Genomic DNA, 18,394 nt, shown 5'->3' on the forward strand with positions numbered 1-18,394 from the left:
GATGTTGGGGTGCCTGGGTGGCTCAGTTGGTTAAGCAACTGCCTTCGGCTCAGGTCATGATCCTGGAGTCCCGGGATCGAGTCCCGCATCGGGCTCCCTGCTCAGCAGGGAGTCTGCTTCTCCCTCTGACCCTCTTCCCTCTCGTGCTCTCTATCTCTCATTCTCTCTCTCTCAAATAAATAAATAAAATCTTAAAAAAAAAAAAAGAAAGAAAGAAGGATGTTTTCCTCGCGGCGAGCGTCAGGGCGCAGCAGCGTGGTCCGCGCTGAGGGTTCCCGGCCGACTGCTTGCTCGCGGGCCGCGGCGCTCAGTCCTGCTCCTCGGTCGAGGGAAGCTGGTGGGCCGGAACAACGCCGTCGCCGCCGGTGTCTGCGGGGCTCTTTTCCTCGGGTACTGCATTTACTTTGACCGCAAGAGACGGAGTGACCCCAACTTCAAGAACAGGCTTCGAGAACGAAGAAAGAAACAAAAGCTTGCCAAGGAGAGAGCTGGACTTTGCAAGTTACCTGACCTTAAAGATGCTGAGGCTGTTCAGAAATTCTTCCTTGAAGAAATACAGCTTGGTGAAGAGTTGCTAGCCCAGGGTGAATATGAGAAAGGGGTAGACCATCTGACAAATGCAATTGCTGTGTGTGGACAGCCACAGCAGTTGCTCCAAGTGTTACAGCAAACTCTTCCACCACCCGTGTTCCAGATGCTTCTGACCAAGCTTCCAACAATTAGTCAGAGAATTTTAAGTGCTCAGAGCTTAGCTGAAGATGATGTGGAATGAGAAAATGTCAACATAATCTCAATTAAAATATTTTTAAAATATTAAGTCGGAAGATGAGCAGCTCTGGGGGAAAAAGGGCAAATAGGCTTGTTATGGACTGTCCTACACTGAAATCTACCAAAGTTAATTTTTACTTTGTGTAGATCCATTCGTCTATTTTATTTATTTTTCCCAGTGAAAAGTGTATTTTGATAGAAAACTTTTCATTTTATAAATACACTATGAGTTACAAAATATCATGGATTTATTTTATTCCTAAAACGTGCAATTAAAGTGTGTACATATAAAATCACATTACTTAGGTTGAAAATACTCAGTGCTTAGTTTTGAAAGATAGGCAGAAAAAGTATAGGAGAAAGCTGAAGAATGCACGTTTTTTAAGCTAGTACATTTGCTCTACATAAAAGAATTGGATGGAAACTATCAAAACAGCATTAAAATCTTTGAGAGATTATTTTTTTTCCATTTAATCTCTTAAATAAAAAAAGAAATAAGGATGTTTTAATTAATCCATCAAACAGATGTGAAAAGGAACATTTTAAGAGGTGCAGTCTCTTTGAAAAATGGATCAAAGTCTTGATTTCAACATAATATGTTTGTAAATAAACTTATGGCAGGAATCCTTAATGCCTCTTCTCTAAAATACGGAATGTAATAATTGTGCTTACTTTCTTATTTGGGAAATATTCCAGGATTAGTTTGTTTGCTCAGATTAGTGTGTGATTTAGTCTGTTTCTTGTTTTTAGATTTTGAGGTTTTATGTAATTTTTGATTACTAGGTCAGGACCTTGTTGGTAATTTATGTTATTAAAAATGCAAACTTGAAAAAAAACAGTAGATATTGGCATAAACACAGAAACATGGATCAATGGAACAGAGTAGAGAGCTCAGAAATAAACCCACACATATAAGGTCAAGTAATTCATAACAAAGGAGCCTAGAATATGCACTGGGGAAAGGACAGTCTCCTCAATAAAGGGTTCTGGAAGAATTGGATCTTACACCAAATACAAAAATTACCTGAAGACAAATTAAGGTCCTGAATGTAAGACCTAAAACCATAAAACTCCTCGAAGACAACATAAGCACCAAACTACTTGACAGTGGTCTTGGTGATGATTTCTGGGCTTGACACCAAAAGCAAAGGCAACAAAGGCAAAAATTAAAAAGTGGGACACATCAAAATAAAAAGCTTCAGCACAGCAAAGAAAACCATCACAAAATAAGAAGGCAACTTAGTGAATGGGAGAAGATATTTTTTTAAAATCATGTATCTGATATGGGGCTAATATCTAAAATGTATAAAGAAGTCATGCAACCCATTAGCAAAGAAACCAAACAATCTGATTTAAAAACAGGCAGAGCACAGGACATAGTCAATAATGTAATAGTGCTGTACAGTGACAGATGGGAACCACGCAATTATGGTGAGCACTGCACAATGTACAGAATTGTACATCTGAAGCTAATAGAACATTGTATGGCAGTGATACTGTGAAAAAATTTGTTAAAAGGGCAGAGGATCTAAATAGACATCTTCCAAAGAAGACATACAGATGGACAACAGGTACATTAAAAGGTGCTCAACATCACTCATCACCAGAAAAATATAAATCAAAGCCACGACAAGATATCGCTTCACACCTGGAGAATGACTAATATCAAAACGACAAGAAATAAATGTTGAGGACATGGAGGAAAGAGAACCTTCGCACACTGCTGGTGGTATTTTAAACCGGTGCAGCCACTGTGGGAAATAGTATGGAGGTTCTTCAAAAAATTAAAATAGAGCTGCCATATGACCCAGCAATTTCAACTAATGGGTATTTATCTGAAGATAATGAAAACACCAACTCAAAAGGAGTTTCACCCCATGTTCCCTGCAGCATGATTAACAACAGCCTTGATGGGAAAACAACCTAAGTGTCCATCAGTGGATGCATGGATAAAGAGAATACTTTATATACACAACAGGAATGTTATTTAGCCATAAAATGAAAGAAATTTTGCCATTTACAACAACACTGATGGACCTTGAGGACATTATGCTAAGTGAAATAAGTCAAAGAAAGACAAATACCATATGGCTACATTTATATGTGGAATCTAAAAAAAGAAAAAGAAAAAACCCCAAACTCATAGATACAGAGAACAGATTGGTGGTTGACAGACGTGGGGTGGGGTGGGGTGGGTGAATTGGGTGAAGAGGGTCTACAGGTACAAATTTCCAGGTATAAAATAAAGTCATGGAGATGCAATGTACAGCATTGGTATAATAATACTGTATTGTATGTTTGAAATTTGCTAGAAGCATAATCTTAAAATTCTCATTATAAGAAAAAGATTATAACTATGTATAGGGACAGATGTCCCTAGACTTAGGGACCAGACTTATTGTGGAAATCACTTTGCAATGTACAAAAATATCAAATCATTACATTATACACCTGAAACTAATATAATGTTACATGTCAATTATACCTCAATAAAAAAGTAGTTTCAATGCTAATAAATTATTTTAAAAAAAGGTCATCTGCTTACAAGTTTTAAAAAACAGAAGAAACACTCCCTTTCTCTCTCAAATAAATAAATAAAATCTTTTAAAAAATCTATCTCTCTCCCTCTCAAATAAATAAAATCTTCCAAAAGGTCAGGGGGGGGGGGCGGGTGGCACCTGGATCACTTAGTCAGTTAAGTGTCTGCCTTTGGCTCAGGTCATGATCCCGGAATTCTGGGATCAAGTCCCAAATCAGGCTCCCTGCTCAGCAGGGCGTCTGCTTCTCCCTCTCCCTCTGCTCCTCCACCCTCACCCTGCTTGTGCTCGCTCTCTCTTGCTGTCTCTCTCATTTAAATAAATAAAATCTTAAAAAAAATTATAGTCTATCATAGTCATTAATTGACACATTTCAACAAAGAAGGACAATAGGTAGTACTCTGAGGGAAGCATGAAATGAGGGCTGTTTTCCAATAAAGTATGCATACTTTATATTAGTAAGTATTCCTCTTTTGGAAATATATATCTATTAATAAATATATTAGTAAATATTTCCCTTCTGGAAAACTTCAACAAGAAAAAGCAAGACAAACAACCAGAATATAAGACTCTGTCTTTTCACTTTTGAGCAGACAGCTTTTTCAGCTTAACTAGATGATGATTTGATAATATACATATCAAGCCTTTTTCCTTGGACCCACTTTTTAATTGCTAATGAGCTGAGCTTCTAAGCATTTTAAAAATGTATCATATCTCATAAACAACTATAGTTAGTTAAATAAACTGTCTTGACATTTAAAAATGGCAGTGATAATGAGCCAAAAAAAAAAAAAATACTACTGGCCAATGGAATTCAACAGCACATTAAAAAGATCATAGACCATGATCAAGTTGGGTTTTTTCCTAGGATGGTTCAACATACGTGAATCAATCAACATGATACACCACATTAGCAGGATGAAGAACAAAAATCAACGATCATAACAATAGAAGCAGAGAAAGCATCTGACAAAATTCTCAACAGGGTGGGTAGAGGTGAATGTACCTCAACATAACAGAGGCCATATATGACAAGCCCACAGCTACCATCATACTCAATGATGAAGAGCTGAAAGCTTCTCGCCTCAAACCAGGAACAACACAAGGATGCCCACTCCCATCACTTTTATCCCACATTGTACTGGAAGTCCTGGCCAGAGCAATTAGGCAAAAAAGAAATAAAAGCATCCAAATTGGAAAGGAAGAAGTAAAATTATTATCCCTGTCTGCAGATAACATGACCTTATATGTATAAAATCCTAAAGATGCCACAAAAAAATACTTGAAACTAATAAGTTCAGTAAAGTTGCAGGATACAAAGCCAACATTTTAAAAATCATATACACTAATAACAAACTATCTGCAAAGGAATTTAAGAAAACCATCCCATTTACAAAAGCATCGAGAAGAATGAAATACTTAGGAATAAACTTAACCAAGAAGGGAATAGACTTGTACACTGACTACTATGAAAATATTGGTAAAAAAAAATTAAAGAAGACATAAATAAAAATAAATCATATGTTCATGGTTTGGGAGACTTAATATTGTTAAAAATGTCCACCCTACCTAAAGTAAGATGGACGTTTTGACTCTACAGAGTCAATGCAATCCCTATCAAAATATCAATGGTATTTTTTATAGAAATGGTAAAAATATCCTTAAAACTCATGTGGAACCAAAGAAGACTCTAAGAAGCCAAAGCAACTTGAGAAAGAACAAAACTGAAGGCATCACATTTCCTGATTTCAAAATATGTTACAAATCTACAGTCTCCAGAACAGTATGGTTTTGTCATAAAAACAGATATTTGAACCAATGGAATGGAATAGGGAACCCGCAAATAAACCCATGCATATATGGCCAACTGATTTTCAACAAGCATGCCAAAAATATCCAATGGGGAAAGGAGAGTCTCATCAGTAAGTGGTGCTGAGAAAAGTGAATATCCGCTTACAAAAGAATGAAACTTTACCCTTACCTCACACCACACACAAAAATAAACTCGAAGTGGATTAAAGACTCAAATGTGAGGTCTGAAACTGTAAAACTCCTAGCAGAAAACATAGGGGGAAATCTTCATGATATTGGTCTGGGCAGTGATTTCTTGGATATAACATCGGAAGCTCGAGCAACAAAACAAAAATAGACAAATGGCACTACTTCAAGCTAAAGGTTTCTGCACAGAAAAGTAAACAATGAACAGAGTGAAAAGGCAGTCTACAGAATAGGAGAAAATGTTTGCCATCTATAAACCTAAGAAGTCAATGTCCAGAATATGAAAGGAACTGCTACAACTCAACAGCAGAAAAGGAAATAACCCAATTTAAAAATGGGCAAAGGACTTGAATAGACATTTCTCTATGGAGGACATACAAATGGCCAACAGACACATGAAAAAATGCTCAACATCACTCATCATCAGGGAACTACAAATCAAAAGCACAGTAAGATATGACCTCACACCTGTTAAAAATGGCTGTCATCCAAAAAAAGAAAAAATAGTAAGTGTTGGCAAGGACGTAGAGAGATTGTAGATGTTGCTTTTACACTGCTGGTGGGATGCAAAATGGTGCGGCCCCTGTGAGAACCAGTATGGAGGTTCCTCAAAAATGTAAAACTAGAATGATCATGTGATCCAGCAATCCCAGGAAAATTAAAAGAATTAAAATCAGGATCTCAAAGAGAGATTTACACTCCCCAAATCATTGCAGCTTTATTCACAGTAGCCAAAATATGGAAACTAAATGTCCGTCAGCGGATGAATGGATAAGAAAATGTAGTCTCTGGGTACAGTGGAATATTATTCAGCCTTAAGAAGATGAAATCCTCCCACATGTGACAACATGGATGAATGTGGAGGACGTTATGGGAAATGAAATAAGTCAGTCACAGGAGCACAAGTACTGCATGATTCCATCTACAGGAAGTCCCGAGATTCGTCCATCTCTTAGAGAAAGAGAGTAGATGGGTGCCCAGGGCTAAGGGAGAGGCAGAGGGATGCCACTGCTCAGAAGCTGTAGGGTTTCGGTTATGGGAGATGCACTAGCTGGAGGGATGGGAAGTGTGGTTCACAATGCTGCGCACTGAAACATTTGTTAAGAAGGTGGATGCTGTGTTCAGTGCTCTTACCACACACACACATGCACCAGCCCCTCAGGTTTAATTGGGGGAAAATCAGTCTCACACCTACCTAACTTGATTGCTTGTGTTCAATGATCAGGAAATCTAGTGATTTTAGGCAAAGAGTGCTGAGAACTCATCTTGTACAGTTGTGTAATTTTACATATGAAGGAAACAATGAGGCCCAGAAGACATAAAGACTCTCCAAGGCCATACGACATGTCACAGCAGAACCGACAACACGGATAGATCCTCCTTGATCTCTCTGCAGGGTGGGCAAGGGCTCCGGCCCATGCCTCTCCTCCCTTGGGGTCCACGGGTCCAACTCACCTTACCACTGCTCCTGTGACCTGATGTGGCTGCCACTTCCCTCTCCCGTCACGTACACATCAGTGGTCCCCCAGGATCTGTCACTGGACTTCCTCCTGGGCCCTCAGCCTGTCTCATCTCTTTGGGATGGTGTTTTGTCCCATGACTCTCAGGGTCCCATTATTGCTCCTGTGCCTCAGTCATGACCCCGGGGCCACTGTTCAGTCTTTAGCAGGCTGCTCAGTGATGGACACATTCAGATGTTCAATAAATACCTTCTTCACAAGAGCGGCACTCTCCAGATCCTGCACTTGGCTCAGCTCTCTCTTGACCAACTTATCTGGGCTACCTAAAACCAAGACCATGATCCTTCTACCGAATACACCTCCTCCTTTATTCCCAGTTTCCACTAATCGCCTAGACTCCAACCATCGCAGTTATGTTTCTTCTGTATCACTAGATTACAGATCTAATCAACTGCCAAGCACCGTGGACCCCCTCGCACTTCTCCTCCAGCCATCTGCTTCCTATTCACATTGCAGATGAACCTATTTCAGTCTAAGCCCAGGCTACTGCAGTAAATTCTGGAATGATTGCTTTCCAGATGCCCATCCTCACTCCATTTCACTGGGTTTTCAGGTTGGTTTCCATAAAACCCAGCTCTGGACTTACTACATCCTTACTAGGAAAGCTTCAGTGCTTCCACTTTGCACAAAACGTGACATCAGACCCGGGTCCCAGCCCCTTCTCAGGAACGTGCCCCCTCCAAAAGCCCAGGGCTGTTGAAGACCAGCCGTCCTTAGACACACCTGCTTCCCCACCTACCCCTCCTTCTGCGTCCCTGCAAATGGGGTGGAATCCATATTGTCTCTGTAGTCTTCTTGTAGACCATGATGCTCAAACACTGGCAATTTTATGAGACTCAACCTGATACCTTCAGAGTCCATTTTAAACACAGTCTCCTCTGTAAAGCTCTGCTCTGTGCTGCACAGCCCCCAGATTTGGACAGAGGGATGTTTTGGAGCATGCACTTTGTTTTTACTGTCCAGCTTGCTTTGACAAGCCTTGCATTACCATAGTGTCTGGGCTGACCTGTAAGGTTCCCTCAGAAGGGATTGGGACTCACTCATCATTTACATTTCACAGAGATTGTGTTTAAAAGTCCGGGGAATTGGATTGCATTTCACTGGGTGGCAGGCTTCCTAACTCAAGCCCAGGGCATTCTCCGCACGAATGCTCCTGAAAATGCTGCAACATGAAACTCATTGTCTTTCATATTCAATGCATCACTTTTTATCACACTGCTCAGATTTCCAATCTGCAACATATAACGGGAAACAGGATTATTTTCTTACATTCAGAAAGATAACTAGTTTCTTTTTCAGTTGCTCTAGTTGAAGGTAACACCATGAAAAGCTGACCTATTAACTTATAATGAAGCTATTTCCTCGTTATTCAACATGTTCTCCTGAGACAGCTTTAACATAGACAGAGCACATTTTTACATTTGCCTGTGTAAATTGTATTTCCTGAGTGAGCGAGTGCCCGAATGGGTTTGAGCCTGCTGGGTTACAGTAACCATGTAACCTGTAGGACCATTTGATTTGTTTGTTTAATACATGCGGTGGGCGAAAGCTTTAAAACTTCAGGCTGTGATCCTTTTACATCTAAAAATAACAGAGATCCCACCCGCTTCACTACCGAATTAAGAATTTTCTGTCACCATTTTTAGGACTTGGATAGGGAACAATGTCTCCAATTTCAAAAGGTGAAACTACCTTTCAAGTTAGCATTATCAAAATGTCAAAAAAATTTCAGTTAGTCATTTTTTAAAATTGTTTAAAACAAAAACAAAACCATATAGAACTGCCTAGCTAACAACAGCCACCTTTCTATTATGGCCAATACGTTTCTATAGAGATAAAGAAAAGTTATCTAAAACTAATTTGAATATATCTGAGTGGAAATATTTGTTTACAAATACCCAGCGCTATTTCTTACTCAGCACATGTCCTAGTGTCTAGGAGGGCTGGAAGCACCGCATCCCGGAGTCCCGGAGTCCCATGTGCTCTGAGCGTTGGGACAGGAAGGCAGAAGCTGCCAGCTGTTGTCGGTGTGAGAACAGCTGAGGTTCTGCCTTCTCATCTGCAAAGATAAACCGATGACTCCCCCAGAAATATTGTGGAGGCGAGGGAAGACCCTGCAGATACCACTGTCCTCACTGCTGTTTGTTCCTATAAGTGACTTCAGATAATCCAATTACGTTTTCCTCCCTCTTGTCCCTTCCCCCATCTGACTCTCTCGGTACAACTGACACACATATTTGTGTGCACATCAGTGTGGTGAGTCTTGACAGACACATTCACTTGTGTGATTACCGCCACAATCAAGATAACGAACACACCCACCGCCCCGCAGACTCTCCGGCTCCTTAGCAATCCCTCACTCCCTGCTTGCTTTGACAAGCCTTGCATTACCATCGTCTCTGGGCTGACCTGTAAGGTTCCCTCAGAAGGGACTGGGACTCACTCATCAGACAACCACTGACTTGCTTTCTGTCACGACATACTGTGTGGCATTTTCTAGAACTTTTGAGAATCTGAAATCATAAAGCATTCAGGCTCCTCCATCAGCATAATTCTTTCGAGGCTCGTCCACGTTGCTGAGCATGGCCATCATTCATTGCAAGTGTCCACCGCGGTCCCAACACGGTGAACGCAACAAAACCTCGTTCACACACTCCTCTGAGTTCCAAAATCCTGATGCCAATGGTAGGATTTGAGTTCCTGATGTGTTATAACCTGAGGCAGGTTTTACAAGGGGCCAACGAGTTCTAGAGTTGCCCATCAAATATCCCGTTAGCACAACTTCCTGGGATTTGCCACAGCTCTGCTTTGCCAAGTTACTGAATCTGCAACTTTGAGTTACTCTTGCACAGTATGGGTGGCAACAACGTATCTTCCCTTCCAGAGTGTGGGTGGTACTTTCCGGGGTCCTAGCAGGTGTATCCCTCTTCCTAGGGGGACACTGACCTGCCCCACCCAGCTCAGACTCAGTCTCCTGGTGTGTTCGTGCTCATGCAGTTTACAGAACAGCAAGGATTTAGGAAGACATTACATACGTGCTGTGTGGCTGAGCATTCTGTAAGAAAGTCAGGAGGCGACCGTGTGCTGGGACTGGGTCCTCCGAGTGTATTTGCAATCTGAAGGACTGAGAGATTTGAAACATGAACCGTGCCACAGAGAGCTGGCTGGCTTACTGAGGCATGCCCTGTCCTCATTTATAAATTCTCTTAACCATGTTCTATTTTTAAAGGTTTAGGGTGAAAAAGCCCGGACTCCTTTAGGAAACACGAGCCTCTTCTAGTTACTCAGGGAAGGAGCTGCTGGAAGGCCCGTGACCCCGTGTGCCTTGTGCAGTCGTGTTGAGATCCATCAGGACACAGCCTGGGGGCCAAAGAAGTGCACACAGGGGAAAAAAAAACCCAAAACTAGGGAACGCCAACAAGGAAGAGGTACAGGAGACCGGCCTTATCAGTTCTTACAGACATACTCTGAAGCCTCTGTAATGGAGGCAACATTGTTCTGGCCCAGTTGACACACACACAAATGGACTGAAATAGAAAATCATGAAAACGACCCGCGCACATGGGAATTTAGTCTGTAGAGAAGGTGGCATCTCACCAACCGAGGCAAACGGGAAGACTCGTGAACAGTAACAGGCAGCAGGGCAACCACTTAGAAAAAGATAAACAAAAAAGTAAGGAAAAGTGGCCCACCCTTCACACCATATCCAGAAATGAACTCTAAATGGATGGAAACCCAAAAGTAAAATAATATCAAAGTCATGGCCTCACAAACTGGTAGGACTAACCTTCCTGCAGCTCTCGATGATAAAATCTGTGCAGGATATTAACAAAATCAAAGGCACCAGCAACAACCAAGGGTGAGCAGAGAGCAAGGTCTCTTCCCCCCTCTTCCCTCCTCCTGGACCCGAGGGAACGCTGGGCAGCAGGGAAGGAGTCCGAAATAGTTAACGTCAGAACACACATTGGTCACGCAGATGGCCCTCAGTTTGCGGGGCCAGTGGGCCCGTCTGGACCCCAGCCCTGCTCATGCGGCGCCTCGGGCGGGGTGGGCCAGGCCACGGGGACGCCTGCGTTCAGGAGTTAGCTGTGGTCTTGGTCCGACTGTAGGATGGCTGTAGCAGGCTGCTCACAGCAGCGCTCACTTCGTGAGGGTTGAAGATCTGAGCTAACCCTGCACGCGGCACCTGGCGCATCAGGGGAGCTGTCCTCCCTCAAGCCCTGAAACTCTCAGCTCATTCCTCAGTTTCCCTTGTTCCTGAGAATGAGTTCTGCACACAACTGGCTCCATCATGCTTTAAACATTTGTGTTAATTTTTAGTTACATCCTGTGTAGTTTAGTAAGTCAAATCAGTCTGTAAGGTTTTTGTAACAACAAGCCCCCCAGTCCACACAGCTGTTCGCTGCCGTTGCCCCAGAGACCAACGCTCTCAACTTCGAGCTGCGTTTGAGATTTGCCTGCAAATTCACCAACATGGCTCTGCTGCTGATTTTTTTCTTGTTAGCTATTATCGATGGCTTTCCACGCTGTACGGATTTTTCTTATTCTTTTCCCCTTCTTCTGACCACACACACACCTCTCCATCCTCCCAATGTAAATGTAGCATAATTTTTAGATCAATACTGATTGTACGATTTTATTCCTGAGTCATAAGTTCCTTTCCTGGAGGACACCTTGCATTACTGACGTCAACAGCTGCCTTCTCCACAGCTGCAGTCACCCTGTGGTCCGAGTCCCTCACCCGCTGCCCCTCCCCACCCCAGCCTTCAGTACAGGCCTGGGAGGCAGGTCTGTCATCACCTCTGGGCTAGCGCTTCCCATTTGGAAACCGGTTCCGTTTGGGGAAATTTTCTTGAGTTATTTGATAGCTTCGTCCTCCCATTTTCTTCCTTGAACTCGCTGATGTTGAAGATCCTAAATAGATCCTCCAATGGTCTCATACTTTTTTCCACGTTTAGAGTCTCTTTCTTGTTGCTTTGCTTTCTGTGAGGTGTGTCGACTTAAGTACAACTTTTATGCAATTCAAGAATTTGTATCAGATTTTAAGTTCCTGGCTCTTTTTGTTAACTGCACGTTCACTTTCTATAACCTCCTGTTCTCTTGAAGTTTCTGTCCCTCTCCATCTGTCCATCCTGTGTCTGTCTGTCTCTCCTCCCTGGGGTGGGAGGGTGGGGTCACACACACTCTCCACACGTGAATGACCAGAGTTATGGAGCTGGTTTTGGGCAGTTCTTGTTGCAAGCTGGATTTGTGGGATGTCATTAGAAATAAATTAAGTATATTGGCTGTGAGAAGAGCTTCTCTTTCTTGGATAAAAAACACAGGCCTGGGACTTTTCTGCTCCCTTTTAAGTTAAACAAGTTCTTCTGTCACTTTAGGTGACATGCATGGTATCAGTTCAGTGATGGAAATTATCCACTTCTTTCTAAAAATACAATTCTGATTTTGACTTAAATTGAGGATTTCTCACTGTCCCTGCCAAGGCCCATGGCGGGGCAGGTGCACAGTGGCATCTCCTTTCCTGTGCTCACTTTCCCCAGCAACTGTAGCTACGCTGACCACCCAGGCTGGGAGAGATGAGAGGGAGGGAGGGAGGAAGAAGGAAAATGTCCCTTACTGGTGGGTGCTCCAGACTCTGGGTGCCCTGGGCAGGCAGGCCTTCGAGCGAACCATCACAAAGGGCTCAGTCCTGGCGGCTGGGACAGCACCTGCACCTTCACCTTTGGGGCCAGCATTCCTGTGGGAGCCCCTCCCCACTTCAGGAGGCCCGTCCTCGGCTCCACTACTGGTGGAAAGACGACTCTCTCCTAATTTTGATTTTTACATATTTTCTCCTGCTCTGCTCCACCCTCTGCATTTACCCATAGCTTTAGATGCTGCAGGCATGTTTCACTCATCAGTCTCCCGACCCCAACTCCCAGGGACTCCTGAGCTGCTGAGTCATTTCCTTAAAACTGCCCTCAGTAGGTATGATGTACTTGTAAGGTGTAACACCATTTATGTCTCCCCAAAGAGGCCTTGAAAAAGGTCCCACTGCTGACGATTTAATCCTCCCTATGTGTGCGTGGCTAAAAGTCCTATTACTGGTTCTGGACGTCTAGTTTGCAAAGAAGGCTTGCAGCAAGGTCATGGCCACGGCTCTGTTTTAACATCCTGCTGAACAGACATCCTTCCGTTCATCCCACTGGGACCCCTGGTTCAGAGAGAGCCTGGGTCTGCCGCTGCCCTGGATGGGACAGCCTTCTGCACGTCGGCTGTGTGCTGGACCCCCACTTGCTCCTGTGGGAGCTGGCCCCCGTCTGTCCTGCGTCCATCCTCAGGGTGTCCTGCCCAGTGTCTCTGCTGCGCTGGGCTCCTGATGCTTATGTACCAGCTCTGTCCGGTCTGCTAATAATTCCATTACCATTCTCCCATCTACTTGCCAGCTTCCAAAATTCTGCTGCTGGCGCTGAGTCACTTTTATTTTTATAGGCTATATTTTTCAGAAATCGTGCTTTAATTTTAGAGAGGTTTTGAAGGGTACATACGTAACTGCTTCTGTTCAATCTACCATGTTTAACAGGAAATCTGATCATTCTTCCTCACTCTCTCAACATCTAGCAGTATTAGATATATATTAGATGTTCAAAATAGGTTTTTTTTTTAAATAGTGAAAATACATGCTCTGGTGTTGCCATGTAGTTGTCTTTCTCTTATTTAGTGGTGCCTACTTCTATCTTTACTAATTTTATTTTTCAGTGTAAAATGTTCAGCCTTGAAATTTCATTACTTTGTTCTTTGCTTTAGAAAAATGCCTACTCCTATGACTTCAGCTAAAAATCTTTGTGACTAGAACTTTTCTCCTGTCTCTCCAGTCAACATCTCTTTTTCGACTTTTATTTACCTCTCAACTGTGTATCTCCACTTAGATATTATTTAAAAATCCACTTATGGACATTCCCCTGAAAACCCCTTGCTCAGATCTGCCAGCACAGCACGAACCCTCACCCACACCATGGGCTCCGGAGGCTCTGAGCCTTTGGGCATTTGGAAGGCTAACTCTTACCTACAGGTCGCGGTCTCCAAGTGTGTAAGCTGTTGGCCTGTGACAGGTCAGAGGGTCGCCCCAGCTGCTGTCTGAGTCCAGAACCTCGGCTTCTCATTTGTGTAGATGCTCATTTCCAGCAGGTTCTCAGGCCGCCAGTTTAGGGATATAGTCTCGCTCCCTGCTTTATCCCTCAGCCCCCAGCTCCCACTGACCCAAACACCCCCTGTGGGCACAGTGCAGAGGGCACGCGACTGGGAACAAACTCTCTGCCAGGACACCCACGACAAGATTGACAATAACTTAATTGACAGAAAACATACATATTATAGAAATGTGAGTCGGAAGGTTACACATCAATGAAAGGTACTTTTGCCTACATAACACACAACAGAGAGGAGCCCCGTCGGGTCGCGGGGTGCTCCATGTAACACACAGCGGACAGGAGACCCGGCAGGGTGGCGGGGTGCTCCACATGACGCACAGGGGAGAGGAGCCCCATCGGGTCGCGGGGTGTTCCAGGTAACACACAGCGGACAGGAGCCCCGGCCAGTCGCGGGGTGCTTCTGAAAGCCAGGGTCTGTCTGCTGTGGGCGCTGTGGAGGCAGGTCTGTGTCTGCAGGCAACTGTGTTAGGAGCTCGTAGATGGGGGTGCTGTGCGGCCCTCCGTGTGCGGTCCGCGGCGGCAGCCCCCACAGCGCTCAGCATGTGGCTGGCCGGACACAGAAACGCAGTCCCGGTCTGTTCACTCTGAGGTGGCTTCTAAGTAGCCCCCTGGCCAGCAGCGGGTGTGGACACAACACAGTCCTACCCAGCTGGTGACTTGCTCTGCTAACCAGAGATCCTAGAGGAGAAAAGCCATTCTCTGTGTGTTCTAGAGGTTTCCATCTGCCTCCTTGGTTCGCAATAACACAACTAGAGCTGATTTTGATGGAAAAGTTCTGGGTTTCTTTAATGGCCTTGGCATTGGGGAATCCTGCTCTTTAGATGGTAGCCTCTTGGTTAGAGCTGCAGCACCGTCCAGCTCTGACCGAGGTCACAGGCATGTGAAGTGCCGTCTGGCCCTACTGCTCCTTAGCACTGAGCACAGACCCTGCGCTCAGCTCCGGTCCTGCTGCCCTCCCCCCTTCTCCCTCCCCGCACCTGACCACACGCTACACCACATCTGCCGGCTGCTCAGCCAGTCCCACAGCTTCCGTTTGCCCCAAACCTCTTCCCTGGCGTTCAGGGTGGAACAAAATCCAGCTCTAGTTTATCTGTCCCATCCTGGATCTCCCAGTTGCCCTCCAGGAAAACGCCATTTTAGTCAGAATTACAGTATTTTGAGAGTCTAGTTGTAGAAAATGGGATCAAACTTTGCTTATTTAGGCGGAAAGGCCGCCTAAAAGATTATTAATACGCTAATAAAACCGTGGAGAAGGATGAAGATTCAGTCTCTGGTGAGCCTTCAGGGGTAATTCCCAAAGCAACAGCACAGGAGTGGGGGGGCTAACGGAGGTGTTGTTCCCACTGCAATGAGGAACCAGCTGCTAGGACTGGAAAGGGACCTCTTCCTCCATCTCCAGAACCACACTGCGGCTTACAAGGCCCACTCCAGCAATCAACGCCTCCCTCCCTAGCTCTCCACACCCCACTTGGTTCCCAACGAAGACTCCCGTGAGCCCATCTACTTGGTCGACCTTAAGTCGGCTCAGGGGCGTGGGAAGGGAGTCCAGGAAATGCAGCATGAAGACTGGACTGGCATGTGTGCAGGTATTTGTCAAAGAGAAAGCACAAGCAGGGGGAGCGGCAGAGGGAGACGGAGAAGCAGGCTCCCTGAGGAGCAGGGAGCCCGATGCGGGGCTCGAACTCAGGACCCTGGGATCACGACCTGAGCCAAAGTCAGATGCCTAACTGACACCCCATTTTTCTTTCTTTTGATGAATAAGATTTTTTTTTGTAGTACTTATTTTCAAATTTTATACGGCATAGACTAGCACTCTTACTTAAAATGACTAAGTCACAAACTAAAGACCATTAGCTCTTGTGGTGAATGACCCAGGCTGCACCTACGATGGATTGCTACATAATCATACATCAGATGCGGCGCCTGAGCATGGGAAGTGCTAAAGGGCAGGTGCAAGGAGGTGGGTCCCCACTCCTGCCTGGCCTCCCAGCAGCTGAACACCTCCCTCCAGATACTAACCTCTATTCTGTTTTTCTCATCTGTAACATGCAGGAGGTTGGGATTCAACGCAGATGACCTTTAGGTCCCTCAAATTCTAAAATTAGCAGAATTTTAATTTATGGGGAGGCAAGGTGCTGGGGCCATGTTTTCCTGAAGACGCTGTCACAGGCTGGCCACCTTGCCTTCAGCATCAACACTGCCCCCCCCTTCCCCTCTCCTGTTCCTAACCCTTCAAGCAAGGGAAGTCAAGAGAATTTAGTAGTAAGTGATTAAAAAAAACCAGTTTAAGACTAAATGAAGTGTGGTTTCTTTCCAGCTTGATAAATCCAAGATTAAAGTGACAATAACATATACAATTGTACTTAGAAAGTGGATTCCCAGAAGCAGACATTTGCAATTTAAACTATTATGTGTGTTTAAGAAATAGGTAATTGCAAATAATTATCACCAATTCTGCATTAGAGGTCAAACAGCAAAGAGAAGGCAGGAAGCCAACAAGACGTCAGCAACATCGAGCCACCCTCCTCAGACTGGAGCAGGTCAAGATGTGGTCTGCTTTTCCCTGAACACTAAGCGGTCAGCACACCTGTGCTCATGGGGGTCGCTTGGACCAGCAAGCCCAGACACACTCCCACCTGTCCCTGAACCAGAAGGCAGCCATTTCCACTACAGCAGCAAACTTCTGCCAGATCAGGAACCCCAAATGGACTCTTATTTTGCTTCATTTAGAAAATACAGCTTTGGGGGCACCTGGGTGGCTCAGTCATTAAGCGTCTGCCTTCAGCTCAGGTCATGATCCCAGGGTCCTGGGATTCAGCCCCGCATCGGGCTCCCTGCTCAGCGGGAAGCCTCCTTCTCCCTCTCCCTCCACCTGCTTGTGTTCCCTCTCTCACTGTGTCTCTCTCGGTCAAATAAATAAAATCTTAAAAAAGAAAAGAAAATACAGCTTTTTAGAATGAGACTGAGAGATTATAAGTGTTCTGGGGCCAAAACCGGGTCTCGCTGGTATGTCTGATAAGCACACAGACTTTATTCAAACTTCAAATATGCAGCCATAATTATCCAAAAACATGCTGTGATGATTTTAACTGTGGTCATCATAAATGCAGGCTGGGATAAAACCACCAGCACACAAAGAACACTCAGCATGAATGCCTAGAATTATGCTGCATGAATAGGCACCAAATCGCCCTTTGTAAGTAGAAAGAAGCTAAATGTTTCCATGCATTATCTGATTATGATTACAGAACTGTATTTCCTGCTGGCTCCATAAAGAACAAACTTAGGTTTGACACCAAAAGCAAAGGAAACAAAAGCAAAAATAAACTATTGGGACTACACCAAAATAAAAAGATTTTGCCCAACAAAAGAAACCATCAACACAATGAAAAGCCAACTTACCCAATGGGAGAAAATATTTACAAGTGATCTATCAGGTGAGGGGCTAATATGTAAAGTACAAACAACTCCTACAACTCAAGAGCAAAAAACAATCTGATTTAAACACAGGCAGAGGATCTGAACAGACATTTCTCCAAAGAACACATGGTCAACAGATATGAAAAGATGCTCATCACCCCCTTATCATCAGGGAAATACAAATCAAAACCACATGAGATACCACCGCACACCTGTCAGAATGGCTAAAATGAACCATTCAGGAAACAAAAGATGTTGGCGGGGATGTGGAGAAAGGGGAACCCTCCTACACTGTTGGTGGGAATGCAAGCGGTGCAGCCACTCTGGAAAACAGTATGGAGGTGCCTCAAGACGTTAAAAATAGAGCTACCATTCAATCCAGCAATTGCACCAGTGGTCATTTACGCAAAGAAAACAAAGACATGAATCTGAAGGCGCCTGGGTGGCTCAGTTGGTTGAGCCACTGCCTTCGGCTCAGGTCATGCTCCCATGGTCCTGGGATCCAGGCCACATCAGGCTCCCCCTGTGCTGCGGGGAGCCTGCTTCTCCCTCTCCCTCTGCCTCTCCCCCTGTTTGTGCTCTCCCTCTCTCTGTCAAATAAAAAAATAAAATCTTTAAAAAAACAAAAACACGAATTTGAGAAGATATGTGCCCCCCTATGTTTGGAGCAACATTCTCTACAATACCAAGGTTTGGAAGCAACCCCTTCTGTGGACAGCCAAAGGGGTCAAGGTGTGGTGTGTATACAGAAGGGAATATCACTCAGCCAGAGGAGAGAATGAAATCATGCGAAGTGAAGTCAGTCAGAGAAAGATAAATACCATATGATCTCACATGCGAATCTACACATAAACCCCAGCTTGTGGGTAGAGAACAGACTGGCAGCTGTCGGAGGCAATGGTAGGGGGTGGGGGTGGGGGCTCAGTGACACAGGAGAGGTTCCCCTAGTTCCCCAGACGCA

At 44.4% G+C, this 18,394-nt stretch overlaps 1 protein-coding gene across 1 annotated transcript; it reads left to right on the forward strand.

Annotated features, from left to right (window-relative positions):
* Position 1: 1 nt before the first annotated feature.
* On the forward strand, positions 2–1,001 carry LOC113924502 (mitochondrial import receptor subunit TOM20 homolog). The gene is made up of 2 exons (XM_035726372.1): positions 2–17; positions 255–1,001. Exons 1-2 carry the CDS (start codon positions 2–4, stop codon positions 770–772), a joined length of 534 nt encoding a protein of 177 aa, XP_035582265.1. The 3' UTR covers positions 773–1,001.
* Positions 1,002–18,394: the final 17,393 nt, after the last annotated feature.

The sequence above is a fragment of the Zalophus californianus genome, chromosome 2 (assembly GCF_009762305.2).
Source record: "Zalophus californianus isolate mZalCal1 chromosome 2, mZalCal1.pri.v2, whole genome shotgun sequence".
Classification (NCBI taxonomy): domain Eukaryota; kingdom Metazoa; phylum Chordata; class Mammalia; order Carnivora; family Otariidae; genus Zalophus; species Zalophus californianus.